The sequence below is a fragment of the Panthera pardus genome, unplaced genomic scaffold (genome assembly GCF_024362965.1).
Source record: "Panthera pardus isolate Hobbes unplaced genomic scaffold, ASM2436296v1 HiC_scaffold_13, whole genome shotgun sequence".
NCBI lineage: Eukaryota > Metazoa > Chordata > Mammalia > Carnivora > Felidae > Panthera > Panthera pardus.
Genome location: NW_026526688.1, coordinates 82,007,148 through 82,026,018, shown reverse-complemented (window position 1 = coordinate 82,026,018; position 18,871 = coordinate 82,007,148). Strand labels below are relative to the sequence as shown.

The window sequence follows — 18,871 nt, the reverse complement described above, 5'->3', positions numbered from 1 at the left end:
TATTTAATGGATTAAAGACCTAAACATGAGACCTGAAACCATAAAACTCTTAAAAGAAAACACAGGCAGTAATCTGTGGGACATAGGCCTTAGCAACATATTTATGGATTTGTTTCCTCAGGCAAGGGAAACAAAAGCAAAAATAAAATATTGGGAGTACAACAAAATAAAAAGCTTTTGCATAGAAAAAGAAACCATCAATAAAACAAAAAGGCAATCTACTGAATAGAAGGTATTTGCAAATGATACATCCAATAAGGGGTTAATACCCAGACTATATAAAGAACTTCCACAATTCAACAGAAAAAAAAAAAATCTGATTAAAAAATAGGCAAAAGAGATACATGAAAAGATGGTCACTAATCATCTGGGAAATGTTAGTCAAAATCACAATGACTTATCACTTCACACTATTATCAGAATGGCTATTATCAAAAAGACAAGAAATAACAAGTGTTGGTGAGGATGTGGACAAAAGAGAACCTTATAGATTGTTGGTAGGAATGTAAATTGATGCAACCACTGTAGAAAACAATATGGAGGATCCTCAAAAAATTCAAAATAAAAATATCATATGATTCAGCAACTCCACTGTTGGGTATTTACCCAAAGAAAACAAAAACACTAATTCAAAAAGATATATGCACCTCTATGTTTATTGCTGCATTATTTACAATAGCCAAGATATGGGAGCAACCCAAGTGTCCATCAGTAGATGAATAGGTAAAGAAGATGTACTATATAAATACATACACAATGGAATATTACTCAGCCACAAAAAAGAATGAGATCTTGCCATTTACAACATGGAGGGACTTAGAGGCTATAATGCTAAGTGAAGGAAGTCAAACAGAGAAAGGCAAATACCATCTGATTTCACTTATATGTGTAGTCTAAAAAATAAAACAAACTCTTAGATATAGAGAATTGGTGGTTGCTATGGGGGAGGGGATAAGGAGGATGAGTAAAATAGGTGAAGGGGATTAAGAGGTACAGACTTTCAGTTCTAAAATAAATAAGTCATGGAGATGGAAAGGTACAGCATAGAAAATATAATCAGTAATACTGCAACAACTTTGTATAGTGACAGATGGTAACTATACTTATTGTGGTGAGCATTGCATAATGTATAGAATTGTCAAATCACTGTTATACACCCTGAAACAAATAGAACACTATATGTTAAGTATACTTCAAGTAAAAAAAAAAAAAAAAAGATCTAAAACTTTACTATTCAAGACTTCAGTCTACCAAGCAATACAAGAACCACCCAGGAATCTTTCCTAAACATAAGAGCCAATTTGGGTAAGTTCTGTGGCTAAATAACCATCCTCCTAAAAAGTAGTAGATATAGGGGGAAAAAAAGAAAAACCATACAGAATCAAATCTACTCATTTTAAACCATGGAAAGAAAACATGTTTAAGCTCCTTTAAAATATTTTCATATACAAAGAACAATTTTATACATTTTAAAAATCTTTATGAGACATATTATCATCCCTCAGAGAATGCTTCTGTGTCAGACACAAATTTAAAAAAAAACGTCTACTATAAGCAGCACTAGCATTAGAATAAAGAGCAGATGACACTGGCAATCTCTGACACAATATCGGGATATAGAGAACCCTGGGATTAAAAGTATTTCATGGAAGTAATTATGACACAATTAACTATATTCCCCAAATCAGAATGGTTCTCATCAGATATCTAATGCTAAGCCTATTTTGACACTATTTTTTTAAAAGGCCCAGTATTAAAAGAATAAGCTTCCTCTAGAGAGAGGGGAAAAAAAAGAATAATTTTGGCCTATTAATTGATAGAACATAGTACTGTTCCCAAACATGCAATAAATCATTACTCTAACACATGACCACTATATGAAATAATAACTTGGTTATTAAAAATGGTGTATCTCTTAAAATACTCAGTTCAATTGTTTTTCTTTTGATATAATGAAAAATTTAATGAGGGGCTTCAAATACTTTTTTAATAATGTAAAATATGTGAGCTTTATTATATGTTAAAGAAAATAAAAATAGTATGACCCAAAATTTATTTGTTAAAGTTACAATAAAATACTCTCCAATGCATACAAAATTGCAAAATAACTGATGTTTTTTCAATAAAGATTCCAGATATAATATTTACTGACAAGATAAAACAAAGGTACGTTTAATGACTTTTGTTCTGTGTTAAGGTCACCTTATTGAACGATACATCATGAAATCAATAGTTGTACATCTAGGAAATTTGCCAATGGAGCTCTCTTCCACTGGTGTGTATATTTTAATTTGTCTCATGTGGGTGTCTCTTCCATTTTGGTGATTGGCTAGAACAGCAATCTGTATCATGAATGTGCGAGTGGGCTTCTTATGATTATCAGTTAAGGGAACGTGAATCCAGCCACTTGGTTCCACCAATTCAAGTTGCTGCCAAGAAAACAAAAGTGGGATTATGTTTTCACCCGATGAACATAATTTATTACAATGAACACATTCTAAAGTTGACTTATAATTAACATTTTGCTCACTGAGAGAATGACAGTATGATAACAACCATTACTAGTTATTTGGCACTTTTACACCATAGTCCATTTTTTCACTTGCTAATAAGCACTCTACATGTACCATCTTAGTAGACAAAATAAAAACAGACATATGCAGTCTTAGGGTTTATAGAAATCTGTATAACATACAAGTTTAGAATTAGACATGTATAAACATATACAGCCAATGGAAGACCATGTTGATATAAGTAGGAAAAGAATCTAACATTATGCTTCAAGTATATTTTATTTCAAGGACCATACCTAATATACACAAACACATTCAGATTCTACATAAATTACAAGAATAACAAAAGAAAATCAATCCTTAAAAAGCCATCAGACAAAGCTTTTTTCCTTGAAAAATAGTAAGTGATTTATGTAGCCTGGATGATATTCTAAACCTAAAATCTAGATTTTTAATATAAAATGCTAGATAAAAATTTTTAATTCTTAATAAGAAATGCCAGGCAAGTTTGTTTTTAATTCTTAATTTTATTTTAATCAAGAGTCCAAACTATCCTTCCTTAACAAGGGAAAGAAAATCCTAAGTCAAAAGATAAACCTAAATTTCTAAAATTTTTGCTAAAGTTATGAAATAGTTTTTAAAACATAAATACTGATTTCTAAATTATTTTAATTATTGAACACATATAAACTATATATATCACAGAGAATACAGGCTTATCTTATCAACGCAGCCAAATAGAGGTGTCAGAGAATCTAAATGTGGATTCCATGAGTGACTCTAGCAAAACAATTAAGTAAACACACCACTGTATCTTCTTTCCTTCCCTTTTTCCCTTCTTCCCTTCTTTCTTTCATTCGTTCTCATTTTTCTCTTCTTCCTCTCCCTTCCTCCCTCCAGCCCTTTCCTTCCTTCCCTCTTTCCCTCCTTCCTTCTTTCATTCATTTTTTTTTTTTTTATGGAGGAGAAGGGTGGGTAGAAAAAAGTAAAGATGGGACAAGAGAAAGAGAACAGGAATCTTTAAAAAGTAGCTATTTTTAAGACTGAATAATTTCCTCTTTTTAACCATAGAACATAAGAATGAATAAATCTCTACTCCTTGTGGTATTTGCAGTCAGTGTTTTGTTTTGTTTTTTATAAACTTCCATTAGCACTAACTTAAAATGAAAGAATCAGAGACCAGATATATCTGATTTCCATCACTAACCTTTTATTCATTCAGGTAACAAAATAGTTACTGAGTAGTTAAAATGTTCAAGGTATTTTTCTAAGTAAAGTATAACATGAATAAGGCCTTGTTCCTAACCTTAAAAAAAAGCTCAGAGCCAGAGGCGCCTGGGTGGCTAAGTTGGCTGAATGTCCAATTCTTGAGTTCAGCTCAGATAATGATCTCAAGGTCATAGGACTGAGCTCCATGTCGGGCTCCCTGCTCAGTGTGGAGCCTGCTTGGGATTCCCTCTCTCTCTCTCTCTCTCTCTCTGTTTCTCTCTCTCTCTCCCTGCCCTTCTCCCCTGCTTGTGCTCTGTCTCTCCCTCTCTCAAAAAAATAAATTAAAAAAAAAAAAAAAAAAAAAAAGCTCTGAGGCAGACAAACAACCTCTCTGACTTCAATCAGTTTCTTCAAGTATATATATTTTTAATGTTTATTTATTTTTGAAGCAGGCTCCAGGCTCCACGCTGTTAGCACAGAGCCTGACACAGGGCTCAAACCCACAAATGCGAGATTATGACCTGACCCAAAGCTAGACGCTCAACTGACTGAGTCACCCAGGTGCCCCAGTTTCTTCAAGTATAAAATAAAAGGATTGGACAACTTATCATCCAGTGTCCCTTCCAGGTCTGACATTTAATAATTCTAAATAAAAGAAGAAAGATATGGAGGCAGAACAATGGGCTCCCAAAGATATCCATGTCCTTCTTCAAAACCTGGGGTTATTTTAACTTACATGGAAAACAGGGCTTTGTAGATGTGATGAAGTTAAAGATTCTGAGATGACAAAATTATCCTGTATTTCCTGGGTGGGCCTAATGTAATCACAAGATTCCTTGTAAGAGGAAGACAGTACACCCAGAGAAGGAGAAGTGATGGTAGAAGCAAAGGTTAGAGTGATGGGACCATAAGCCAAGGAAAGTTAGGTAGCCTCTAGAAGCTGGAAAAGGCAAGGAATGGTTCTCCCTAGAAATCCCTAGGAAAGTAGGCCTCTTGCTGACACCCTGATTTTAATCTGTAAGACCCATTTTGGACTCACGTCCTCTAGAACTGTAAAATAACTAATTTGTGTTGCTTTAAACTACTACTTGTGTGATGATTTGTTATAGTAGGTAAAGGAAACTATTATAACAGATATTTGTGGGAGTATAGAGAAGGGAGAAAGCATATCTGGTAGGAAGAATCCATTCTCAAGGTAAATGTACTATAATGAACCTCAACAATGCACAAAATGTAAAACTAAGATTCTAAATTCAACTCCTTACTAATAAGAATGTTTTTGACAAATTTAACCATTATTTCTGATAGACTCAATGTTATTTTCTTAGCATATCTTAAATGCTTCGGTGTGCTGAAAGTTATATTAAGATTTTATAGCATAAATGCTTTTTGGCATGATATGCACAGCATTATAAATGTAATAAATTATTCAATAAATACTATTAACATTGCTTCAGAACATATCATAAGGCTTACTGATATCTATTACTAAAACTACATTACAAAGTACATACAGATGTTAACATCTTTCAAATGGTTTCATAATCAACTATACTGCCCAGAAGTCATAAATTTCAATTCATGTGTCTACTGCAGCTCTACTGTGGGCAGTTTAGAATTCTCAGAGTCATCTCTAGAAAGTTCTTATTCTGATATTGTCATACCTTAGATTACTTCATAGATTCAAAAAACTCAAGTACATTAACTAATTGGCATTTAAATAAAAACTTTTTAAAAACCCGTAACAATATACAGTATATATAATTCTTATGTTTTTATAAATGTTTGGTTAACAGATGAATATACTAAGCAAAAATTATAATATTTTTATATTTTAATCAGAAAATCAATGAAAGGTAAAATTTTGCCAATTTAGCTTTCTTTTTTCTCCATTTCTGGTTTACCTCAATAAATGAAAATTTCATCACCATTACTATACAAATTTTTTCTATATTTCTCCTTGTTCTTTCTTCCTACCATCTCCCTTTTTGGCTCTTTTCTCTATATATTCACTCACTTAACATTTTTTTATTGGCCTATTACACACCAAAAATACCATTAGCTGTACATGTAGGGTAGGGGCTGGCAAATTTTTTCTGTAAAGGACCCAAAAGTAAACATTTTAAGTGTGGCCATATCATGACTGGTCAGTCTATCTTTGCAGAGTGAAAACAGTTACAGGTATTATGAAAGTGAATGAGTGTGCCTATGTTCCAACAGAACTTTATTTACAAAAACAAGCCACTGGCCAGAGTTGGCCCTGGATTACAGTTTGCTGACCCCTGACATAGGGAGTAGTTACTGATGGAATTTACCTTCAGAAAGGTAATATAACTTCATAAAATAGAAAATAACTTGTATGCCCCCTGATTCAGCCTGGAGTCAGGGGGCATACAAGTTATTTTAAGAGAGAATTCACTAAGTAGGAATCAAGTTGTTAACTAGAGAAGTGAAGAGGCCAAGAGAACGAAGGTATCATGGAGGGAACAAGTACAAGAAGTTAAATTCTAAGGTTGGGGGAAGAAAAGAAAAGAGACTGAGATTATCAAAATGGGGAAGTTCAGAAAAGGAGTCCTGTGGATTTGAAACTCAGATCCCTGAGGAGGGAGCTGTTTGGCTGGTGTTTGTGCCCCTGGAGGAAGAGCCCTATGGGGCTGGCGTAGGGAACTCTTGAGGAGTGGGAGCTGACTGCCTTGTGGTGCTGACATTTCTGACATGGGGTTCATTGGGCTGGTGCTGTGAGTGTCAGAAAAACTGCAAACTGGAATCAGGTATAGCTATGGGGAGGAAATGCTGCTGTGAAGAAACACTACTAGGATGATGGAAAACAAACAGGACACAAAAGGGAGCAAGTCTCTTTTTCCTCTTCCTGCCATGCAGTCTCCCTCTAGTGCACCCTCTCACCAGAGCTTAACAGATATGCCAGGGCTCCACGCTCATCGAATGTTACTGAGCAAATATTACATGGCAAGCAATGTTCTAGGGACTGAAAAAACAAAACAAAACAGTGGCAAATAAGACAGATCACACCTGAAAAAAAACTACTCAGAGAAATACAAAGAGATAGGATTTAAACATAAGACTTCAAGAAGTCATAATAAAAATGCTAGTAGTGAGGAAGAAACAGACAAAAAAAGTCAAAAAGAATAAATCAAATGCTCATAAAATAAAACGTAAATGTCAATAATAATTCCTCAAAAAGAATGCTCATGATAATAACAGCAACAACTTCTTACCTAGCACATATTATGTGCCAGGTAATACCCTAAGTACATTAAGTATATTAATTTATTTAATGCTAGCAATGTGGCAGATATTATTATTATTCTGATTTCACAAATAAAACAACTGAGTCACAGAAAGTGTTAACTAGTTTTGATGAGGTCACACAGCTGGTAAGTGGCAAAGCGGTGAATGAAACAGGCAGTGTGATTCCAAAAATTGTGCTTTTAAATACATAATGTGTTTTACATAATGTAAAGATAATAATCTGGTAGTAATTTTTTTATCTGAAATCCTATATTATATAAATAAGACATGAATTAAATGAAATGAAATATGGCAGGAGAAAATTCGCCACTAATCTCCTTATCATAATGCAATTTCCTTTACATCCTACACGTAAATAAACATATACACATATGACCTAAAGGGAATTATAAAAGGTAACAATAATAGAATTAAAAATAGAATTTCTGGGGTGCCTGGGTGGCTCAGTCAGTTAAGCGTCTGACTCTTGATTTCAGCTCAGGCCATGGTCTCACAGTTTGTGGGATCGAGCCCCGTGTTGGGCTCTGTGCTGACAGAGCAGAGCCTGCTTGGAATTCTGTCTCCCTCTCCATTCCCCTCCCCTGCTCGCAATCTCTCTCTCTTGCTCAAAAATAAATACTTTTAAAAAAAGTAATCTTAAGGAAAAAAACCAACACAAATTTAAAAAATGGACATACACCTGTACAGACTAAACACACACACACACACACACACACACACACACACACACACACACACAAATGCAATGGGCCAACAAACACAGGAAATTGTTCAATCTCACTAATAAATATATACATATATGTATATATACATATAAATACATATATGTGCATATATACATATAAAACATATATATGTATATATATATATAAATACACATATATGTATATGCATATATATAAAGCATCTATCACATTGGCAGAGATTAAAATAATTAAGAACACGAATTATTGATGAGAATAAGGGAAATGTACTCTCATGGACTGATATGGAAATTATATAGGTATAACCTTTCTGAAGAGTAATGTGGCAATACCTATCAAAATTTTAAATGTAACTATTCTTTAACAAAACAACTTCACTTCTGAACTATAGAGAAATACTAAAGAAAAGGGCACAAGGATTATACATATATATAATAATATTCATAACTGAAAATAAGTTAAATGACTACCAATAGAAGAGTGGCGGTGGTATCCAGCCCCCAAGAAGACCCTGAAGACACTCTTAAATAACCTCCTCCTACAATGGCTTAGGGTTGGTTTTGTGTAACCAACAGAGTATGTTACAAGTGACAATGTGTGACTTTGCAGATAAATCATAAAAGGCATTGTAGCTTCTTCCTGGATCTTTTGTATCACTCCTTCTGGGAGAAATCACCTACCATGACATGACGACACTCAAGAACCCCACAAAGAGGTCCATGTGGAGAGAAACCTAGGCCCCCAGCCACCAGTTAGCACCACCCTGCTGGCCATGAGTGAAACACCTTAGAAGTGGATTCTCCAGGCTCAGTCAGCCTACCTGACATAGGACTGTAACTGCATGAGAGACTCCAAGACAGAAATGGCCAACCAAGCTTTTTCCAAACTCCTGAACAGAAATCATGAGAGATAATAAATGATTACTCTTGTTTTGGGTAATTTGTTACACAGCAATAGGAAAGCACAGAGTGGTTAAATAAATAATGGTCCATCCATATCCTGGAATATCCTATAGCAAGTAAAAATGATGTATCTCTTTACATATTCGCAGTAATTTGAAGCCATCTCTGGTTAATTTTAAAAAGCAAAATACTAAACAATGGATTATATGATTATATATACACATATATATACATACATATATACATATTTATTTTATTTTATTTTTTTAATTTACATCCAAATTAGCAATTAGTGCAACAATAATTTCAGGAGTAGCTTCCCTAATGCCCCCTACCCACTTACCCAACCCCCCATCCCACAACCCCTCCAGCAACCCTCAGTTTGTGCTCCAGATTTAAGAGTCTCTTATGTTTTGTCCCCCTCCCTGTTTTTATATTATTTTTGCTTCCCTTTCCTTATGTTCATCTGTTCTGTGTCTTCAAGTCCTCATGAGTGAAGTCATATTTCCCTGATAATGAGTGATGTTGAGCATTTTTTCATGTGTCAGTTGGCCATCTGGATGTCTTCTTTGGAGAAGTGTCTATTCATGTCTTTTGCCCATTTCTTCACTGAATTATTTGTTTTTTGGGTGTTGAGTTTGGTAAGTTCTTTATAGATTTTGGATACTAACCCTTTATCTGATATATCGTTTGCAAATATTCTCCCATTTTGTCAGTTGCCTTTTAGTTTTGCTGATGGTTTCCTTCGTTGTGCAGAAGCTTTTTATTTTGATGAGGTCCCAGTAGTTCATTTTTGCTTTTGTTTCACTTGCCTCCGGAGACATGTTGAGTAAGAAGTTGCTGCGGCCAAGATCAAAGAGGTTTTTGCCTGCTTTCTCCTCAAGGATTTTGATGGCTTCCTGTCTTACATGGAGGTCTTTCATCCATGTTGAGTATATTTTTGTGTATAGTGTAAGAAAGTGGTCCTGGCTCATTTTTCTGCATGTCACTGTCCAGTTTTCCCAGCACCACTTGCTGAAGAGACGGTCTTTATTCTATTGGATATTCTGTCCTGCTTTGTCAAAGATTAGTTGGCTATATGTTTGTGGTCCATTTCGGGTTCTCTATTCTATTCCATTGATCTGAGTGTCTGTTCTTGTGCCAGTACCATACTGTCTTGATGATTACAGCTTTGTAATAAAGTTGAAGTCCGGGATTGTGATGCCTCCTGCTTTGGTTTTCTTTTTCAAGATTGCTTTGGCTATTCAGGGTCTTTTCTGGTTCCATACAAATTTTAGGATTGTTTGTTCTAGCTCTGTGAAGAATGCTGGTGTTATTTTGATAGAGGTTGCATCGAATACGTAGATTGCTTTGAGTATTATTGACATTTTAACAATATTTGTTCTTCCTAACCAGGAGCATGGAATCTTTTTCCATTTTTTGGTGTCTTCTTCAATTTCTTTCATAAGCTTTCTATAGTTCTCAGTGTATAGATTTTTCACCTCTTTGGTTAGATTTATTCCTAGGTATTTTATGGGTTTTGGTGTAATTGTAAATGGGATAAATTCCTTGATTTTTCTTTCTGTTGCTTCATTGGTGTATAAAATCAAGAATGAAAGAGGAGAGATCACAACCAACACAACAGAAATAAAAACAATAATAAGAGACTATTATGAGCAATTATATGCCAATAAAATGGGCAATCTGGAAGAAATGGACAAATTCCTAGAAACATATACACTACCAAAACTGAAACAGAAAGAATAGAAAATTTGAACAGACCAATAACCAGTAAGGAAATCAAATTAGTAATCAAAAATCTCCCACAAAAACAAGAGTCCGGGGCCAGATGGCTTTGCAGGGGAATTCTACCAAACATTTAAGGAAGAGTTAACACCTATTCTCTTAAAAGCAGTTCCAAAAAATATAAACGGAAGGAAAACTTCCAAACTGTTTCTATGAAGCCAGCATTACCATGATTCCAAAACCAGACAGAGACCCCACTAAAAAGGAGAACTATAGACCAATTTCCCTGATGAACATGGATGCAAAAATCCTCAACAAGATATTAGCCAACCAGATCCAACAATATATTAAAAAAATTATTCACCACGACAAAGTAGGATTTATACCTGGGATGCAGGGCTGGTTCAATATCTGCAAAACAATAAATGTGTTTCATCACATCAATAAAAGAAAGGACAAGGGAGGAGCCAAGATGGCGGAACAGCATGGAAGCTTTTTGTGTGTCCTGCGCCCATGAAATACAGCCAGACCAACCATCCTACACACCTAGAAAACTGATCGGAAGATTAACACAACAATCTGCACAACCTGAACCACAGAATTCAGCAGGTACACGACACAAAGAGCTGAACTTGGGGAGCAAGAAGCTGTGAAAGGTAAGGAACCCCTTTTGCAGACGAGGAGAGGATGGAGACTGGGGAGGGGGGAGCATATGGGAAAAGCACCCCTCCCCAAAAGTAGCTGGAGAGAAAGTGGAAAATTGGAAACAGCCACAGGGACTAAACTAAAAAGGGTGAAAGGAGAAAGGAGAGGGTTTAAATTCCATTGAGACTGTAAACAAGGGGAGCGCAAAGTCTGCAACTACGCAGCTCGATACCTGGCGATGCTCTGGTGGGAAGGGCAAATCCCCAGGAGCAGAGTGGGGTTCAGGAGGTTCTCGGGCCACACGGAGAAAAGTGGTTCCACTGCTGGAAGGACATTTGGTAGAGACTGTTAAAGCCACCTGGTCCTAGCAGACACCTGATGGCAGCCACATTCGCAGGTGCTGGGGCAAGGCCGTTGAGGGTGAAGCCTGTTGCCAGATGTGTGTTGCGATTTTCCATAATCCCTGAAACGCTGATGCTACGCTGTCTCGCAACCTTTTTTTGGGGGCGGGCTGGCACCTGGCCGCAGTCTCGGGGCACCGGCAACAGCAGGGTCCAGTGGACGTTCCAGGGTGCTGATGACATTAGGCCATTGCTCATTCAGCCATTGCTCAGCAAGACCCTCCCACAGAGGAGCGGAAAGGGTCAAAGCCACAGTCTTTTGGAGTAAGGGGCCAGGGAAACAGCCGCATCTGAGACAAAACTTGGGAGAGAGGTACTGCCTGGGGCCTGGTCACTGAGAGTGGAAAAGTAGGGAGTGGATGAGAGCTGAAGAGGACCTTCAGGAGGACCTGTGCGCAACTGCTGATCTGGGAGAACAGACTGGGTAGCTGGGTAGCGACATTTTCACCACTCCCGCGCATGTGCACATGCACCTACGAGCACTGCAACAATCTACACCAGTAAGCTAGCAGCGCCATCTAGTGGAGAGTGGAGTTGTTACATTGAGCCCCGCCCAACTGGGCCAACTTCTCTCTTCAAGGACACAAACCTCACCACTGGCTTAATTTATGGACTATAAAGAGGTACATGGACTGACCTCTAGGGGAAAACGAAGCAATTTCAGTCCTACTTCAATCTGTTAGCAGGTTCATGTATTCAATTCTTTTTTTTTTCTCTTTTTCCTTTTTCTGTTTTACAATTCTTTTTCTTCAATACAGAAAGAGAAAAAACTCATTTTATTTTCAATTTTTATTAAAAATAGGTCTTTAATTTTTATTTTATATTTTTTACTTTTGTGTAAATTTTTTCAAATTCTACTTTACTTCCATCATTTTATTTTAGTCTACTTCAGTGTACTCACCTTTTCAAATTTTCAATTTCCTTTTTTTTTTCTTTTTTCTCTTTTTCTTGAATGTAGAAAGAGAAAAACTTCATTTTTACTTTCAATTTCTCTTAAAAATATTTTTATTTAATTTTTATTAGTATATTTTTGCTTTCATGTAAATTTTTTCAAATTCTATCTTACTCCCATCATTTTATTTCAGTCTACTACAGTGTATTCATTTTTTCAAATTTTCAAACGATTTGTTTTCTTTTTTTATCTGTTTTCTCTTTTTTGTTTCTTTACTTTTTTCTTAAATACAGAAAATGAAAAAATTCATATTTCTTTTTAATTTTTTTAAAAATATTTTTCTTTAATTTTTTTCTACTATATTCTCTACTTTTGTGTATATTTTATCCAATTCTATTTTACCCACATCATCTCATTTTAGTCTACTTTAGTGTATTCATTTTTTGAAATTCTCAAATGATTTCCTTTTTTTTTTTTTCATTTCTCTAATCTGTCAAACCACTTTCAACACCCAACCAAAACACACCTAGGATCTAGCATCATCTATTCAATTTGTTTGTGTGTGTAAGTTTTAATCTTAATATTTTTTTAATTTTAATTTTTTTAATTTCAATTTTTCTACCTCATTAATTCATTTTCTCCCTTCAAAATGACAAAATGAAGGAATTCACCTCAAAAGAGACAGGAGGAACAAACAACAGTCAGGGACGTAATCAACACAGATACAAGCAAGATGTCTGAACAAGAATTTAGAATCATGATAATAAGAATACTAGCTGGAGTCGAAAATAGATTAGAATCCCTTTCTGCAGAGATAAAAGAAGTAAAAAATAGCCAGAATGAAATTAAAAATGCTATAACTGAGCTGCAATCACGGATGGATGCAGTGGCGGCAAGGATGGACGAGGTAGAACAGAGAATCAGCGATATAGAGGACTAACTTATAGAGAATAACGAAGCAGAAAAAAAGAGGGAGATTAAGGCAAAAGAGCACGATTTAAGAATTAGAGAAATCAGCGACTCATTAAAAAGGAACAACTTCAGAATCATACGGGGTTCCAGAGGAGGAAAAGAGAGAAACAGGGGTAGAAGGGTTATGTGAGCAAATCAGAGCAGAAAAGTTTCCTAACCTGGGGAAAGACACAGACATCAAAATCCAGGAAGCACAGAGGACTCCCATTAGATTCAACAAAAACCAACCAAAAACAAGGCATATCATAGTCAAATTCACAAAATACTCAGGGAAGAAAACAATCATGAAAGCAGCAAGGGAAAAAAAAAGTCCCTAACCTACAAGGGAAGACAGATCAGGTTTGCAGCAGACCTATCCACAGAAACTTGGCAGGCCAGAAAGGAGTGGCAGGATATATTCAATGTGCTGAATCAGAAAAATATGCAGCTAAGAATTCTTTATCCAGCAAGGCTGTAATTCAAAATAGAAGGAGAGATAAAAAGTTTCCCAGACAAACAAAAATTAAAGGAGTTTGTGACCACTAAACCAGCCCTGCAAGAAATTTTAAGGGAGACTCTCTGAGGGAAGAAAAGATGGAAAAAAAAATTATATATATACACACACACACACCAAAAGCAACAAAAGATTAGAAAGGACCAGGGAACACCACCAGAAACTCCAACTCTACAAGCATCATAATGGCAATAAATTCATATCTTTCAGTACTCACACTAAACGTCAATGGACTCAATGCTCCAATCAAAAGACATAGGGTAACAGAATGGATAAGAAAACAAGATCCATCTATAGGTTGTTTACAAGAGACCCATTTTAGACCTAAAGACACCTACAGATTGAAAATAAGGGGATGGAGAACCATCTATCATGTTAATGGTCAACAAAAGAAAGCCGGAGTAGCCATACTTACATCAGACAATCTAGACTTTAAAATAAAGACTGTATTAAGAGATGCAGAAGGACATTATATCATAATCAAGGGGTCTATAGACCAAGAAGACTAACAACTGTAAACATTTATGTGTCAAATGTGAGAGCACCCAAATATATAAATCAATTAATCACAAACATAAAGAAACTCATCGACAGTAATACCATAATAGTAGGAGACAACACCCCACTCACAGCAATGGACAGATTATCTAATCAAAAACTCAACAAGGAAACAATGGCTTTGAATGACACATTGGACCAGATGGACTTAACAGATATATTCAGAACATTTCATCCAAAAGCAGCAGAATATACATTCTTCTCCAGTGCACATGGAACGTTCTCCAGAATAGACCATATACTGGGACACAAATCAACCCTACGTAAGTACAAAAAGATCGAGATCATACCGTGCATATTTTCAGACCACAATGCTATGAAACTTGAAATCAACCACAAGAAAAAATTTGGAAAGGTAACAAATACTTGGAGACTGACGAACATCCTACTAAGGAATGAATGCGCTAACCAAGCAGTTAAAGATGAAATAAAAAAGTAGATGGAAGTCAATGAAAATGATAGCACCATAACCCAAAACCTCTGGGACGCAGCAAAGGTGGTCATAAGAGTATATAGCATATACACATAAGAGTATATAGCAATCCAGGCCTTCCTAAAGAAGGAAGAAAGACCTCAGATATAAAACCTAACCTTACACCTTAAGGAGCTGGAAAAAGAACAGCAAACAAAACCCAAAACCAGCAGAAGACAGGAAATAATAAAGATTAGAGCAGAAACTAATGCTATCGAAACCAAAAAAAACAGTAGAACAGATCAATGAAACCAGAAGGTGGTTCTTTGGAAGAATTAACCAAAATTGATAAACCACTAGCCAGTTTGATCAAGAAGAAAAAGGAAAGGACCCAAATAGGTAAAATCAAGAATGAAAGAGGAGAGATCACAACCAACACAACAGAAATAAAAACAATAATAAGAGAAACTATTATGAGCAATTATATGCCAATAAAATGGGCAATCTGGAAGAAATGGACAAATTCCTAGAAACATATACACTACCAAAACTGAAACAGGAAGAAATAGAAAATTTGAACAGATCAGTAACCAGTAAGGAAATCAAATTAGTAATCAAAAATCTCCCACAAAAACAAGAGTCCGGGGCCAGATGGCTTTGCAGGGGAATTCTACCAAACATTTAAGGAAGAGTTAACACCTATTCTCTTAAAAGCAGTTCCAAAAAATATAAACGGAAGGAAAACTTCCAAACTGTTTCTATGAAGCCAGCATTACCATGATTCCAAAACCAGACAGAGACCCCACTAAAAAGGAGAACTATAGACCAATTTCCCTGATGAACATGGATGCAAAAATCCTCAACAAGATATTAGCCAACCGGATCCAACTATACATTAAAAAAAATTATTCACCACGACCAAGTAGGATTTATACCTGGGATGCAGGGCTGGTTCAATATCCACAAAACAATTAACGTGATTCATCACATCAATAAAAGAAAGGACAAGAACCATATGGTCCTCTCAATAGATGCAGAGAAAGTATTTGACAAAATACAGCAACCTTTCTTGATAAAAACCCTCAAGAAAGTAGGGATAGAAGGATTATACCTTGAGATCATAAAAGCCATAGATGAATGACCCAACGCTAATATTATCCTTAATGGGCAAAAACTGAGAGCTTTCCCCCTAAGGTCAGGAACAAGACAGGGATGTCCACTCTCGCCACTGTTATTCAACATAGTATTGGAAGTCTTAGCCTCTGCAACCAGACAACACAAAGAAATAAAAGGCCAGGAGGAGGTCAAACTTTCACTCTTTGCAGATGACATGATACTGTATATGGAAACCCCAAAAGATTCCACCAAAAACTGCTAGAACTGATTCATGAGTTCAGCAAAGTTGCAGGATATAAAATCAATGCACAGAAATCGGCTGCATTCCTATACACCAACAATGAAGCAACAGAAAGAGAAATCAAGGCTACAATAGCCAAAGCATGGAAAGAGCCCAAATGTCCATCAATGGATGAATGGATAAAGAAGGTGGGTGTGTGTGTATATATACATATATATGTATATATACGTATATATGTGTATGTATATATATGTATGTATATATACGTATATATGTGTATGTATATATATGTATATATACGTATATATATGTATATATGTGTATATATATGTATATACATATATATATATATATATACACACATACACGATGGAGTATTACTCAGCAATAAAAAAGAATGAAATCTTGCCATTTGCACCTAGTGGATGGAACTGGAGGGTATTATGCTAAGTGAAATTAGTCAGTCAGAGAAGACAAATATCATATGACTTCACTCATATGAGGACTTTAAGAGACAAAACAGATGAACATAAGGGAAGGGAAACAAAAAGAATATAAAAACAGGGAGGGGGACAAAACAGAAGAGCCTCATAAATATGGAGAACAAACTGAGGGTTGCTGGAGGGGTTGTGGGAGGGGGAATGGGTTAAATGGGTAAGGGGCATTAAGGAATCTACTCCTGAAATCATTGCTTCACTACATGCTAATTTGGATGTAAATTTTAAAGAATAAAAAATGAAGTTAAAAAAAGAAAAAAAAAAAGGACAAGAACCATATGATCCACTCAACAGATGCAGAGAAAGCATTTGACAAAATATAGCAACCTTTCTTGATAAAAACCCTCAAGAAAGTAGGGATAGAAGGATCATACCTCGAGATCATAAAAGCCATATATGAGCACCCCAACACTAATATCATCCTCACTGGGGAAAAAATGAGAGCTTTCCCCCTAAGGTCAGGAACAAAACAGGGATGTCCACTCTTGCCACTGTTATTCAACACAGTATTGGAAGTCTTAGCGTCTGCAACCAGACAACACAAAGAAAAGGCATCCAAATTGGCCAGGAGGTCAAACTTCTACTCTTCACAGATGACATGACAATCTATGTGGAAACCCCAAAAGATTCCACCAAAAAACTGCTAGAACTGATTCATGAGTTCAGCAAAGTTGCAGGATATAAAATCAATGCACAAAAATCGGTTGCATTCTTATATATATATTTTTTTTTAAAGATTATTTTTGTAGGGATAGAGAAAAGTCTAAGGATATTCACCAAAATATAGACAATATCTGTAATGGTGAGAATATGGATCATTTTCATTTTATTCTAACTTTATGTATTATGCATGTTTTTCTCAATAAACATGTATTTATCTTATTTTAAAAGCTATTTTTCATTTGATGGTAGGAGGAAAAATTTCTGAAAGTTTCAACACCTGATCTTAATATCTCATTGACAGTACTCTTCCTCCACGAATAGACTCATCCTTCTTGCTGATTTCAACATCCATAGAGACAATCCATTTAACAATTTGGATTCTTCTTTCCTGAATTTGTTCACTTGCAATAATTTTGATATCTACCTTAGTTGTGCCTCCCACAGTCATATTCTGTACTTGATCATGAGTGGTAGCTGCAATATAGCTGAATGTTGACTTAAAATATCCCCATCTCTACAGGCTCCTAAGATACTGGCTTTCTCTAATGACCCCATGGCAATAGTATTAACCCTAGTGAAAGAGGTAGACAATTGATGCTATCTATTGTTTTACTACTCACTAATCATTCAATCTTAGTTCCTACTTTATCTCAATGACATCCCATAGTTCATTATAATAATCAATCTCTTTACACACTTAAGATTCAATGCCCCTCTCTCATTGTTTTTTTTTTTTTTTAAGGAAAATAACAATCCTGGTTAAACCCAACTCTCTGCTTATTCTATGCCAATTTGAAGAAAAACAAACAAACAATGCTAACTGGTTCTCACTTTATTTTTAATTTATTAATATTTGTTTATTTTTGAGAGACAGAGGGCAAGTGGGGGAGGGGCAGAGAGTGAGGGAGCACAGAATCTGAAGCAGGCTCCAGGCTCTGAGCTGTCAGCACAGTTCCCACTGTGGGGCTTGAGCCACCCAGGTGCCCCAGTTCTCACTTTAAATTCAAGATGACAAGTATATATTCAAGTGTATATTTAGCACCATGCATAATTCCTACTATATCCTTTTAGAAAATTTGCTTTCACTGTCTCTGGGATAGCTGTTTCTAGGCTTCTCCTCAAATCCTAACACCTACTCTAATCTCTCTCTGAGCTATTATCTTATTTCACTAAGAAGACAGAGGCAATCAGAAAAGAAAACAAAAACCTTTCTTCCCATCAGCTGTTATACAGTAAAAAAAAAACTTTTCTGAGGCTGGTTCTTCTGTCTGTCTCAGATCCCATTTCTTCTTTTCCAACCAAAGACTCTGCTCCCATCATAAACATTGTCTCTCCAAATCATTTTCTCTTCTCTACTGGATCACTGTCACCAGCATTCGAACATGCCACAGTATTTGTCATTTTAAAAATTAAAAATAAAACAGACCTTTCTTAATCCTATCTTCCTCCACTTGCTGCCCTAATTCCCTTTTACTGCAAAATTCCTTTAAAGTTCTGTTTTTGTTTTTGTTTTACCTGCTAGTTATCTTTATCGCATTCCAATCTGAATGACTGGAATCATTGGAATCATTTCAGTGGTTCCACTGAAACCAATCTTTGACCAGTCTGGTCAAAGTCGCCAGGGACCCTCTCAGAAGAGTTCTTTCATACAGTTTATT

The 18,871-nt window shown here is 35.7% G+C and overlaps 1 protein-coding gene across 7 annotated transcripts in view; it reads right to left on the bottom strand.

The window, feature by feature from the left end:
• Nucleotides 1-638: 638 nt before the first annotated feature.
• ANAPC10 (anaphase promoting complex subunit 10) overlaps nucleotides 639-18,871 on the bottom strand; it is a 107,377-nt gene continuing 89,144 nt past the window's right edge. For 3 of the 7 annotated variants that reach the window (XM_019420588.2, XM_053901220.1, XM_019420566.2), the window contains exons 5-6: nucleotides 8,517-8,585; nucleotides 639-2,429 (exon numbers count right to left, since the gene is read on the bottom strand). In XM_019420588.2, the coding sequence (XP_019276133.1) occupies nucleotides 2,199-2,429; nucleotides 8,517-8,585 (300 nt within the window). In that variant the 3' untranslated portion in view covers nucleotides 639-2,198. The remainder of the gene's footprint in view (nucleotides 2,430-8,516; nucleotides 8,586-18,871) is intronic. The other 4 variants (XM_019420599.2, XM_053901221.1, XM_053901222.1 and 1 more) reach the window with 2 other exon arrangements.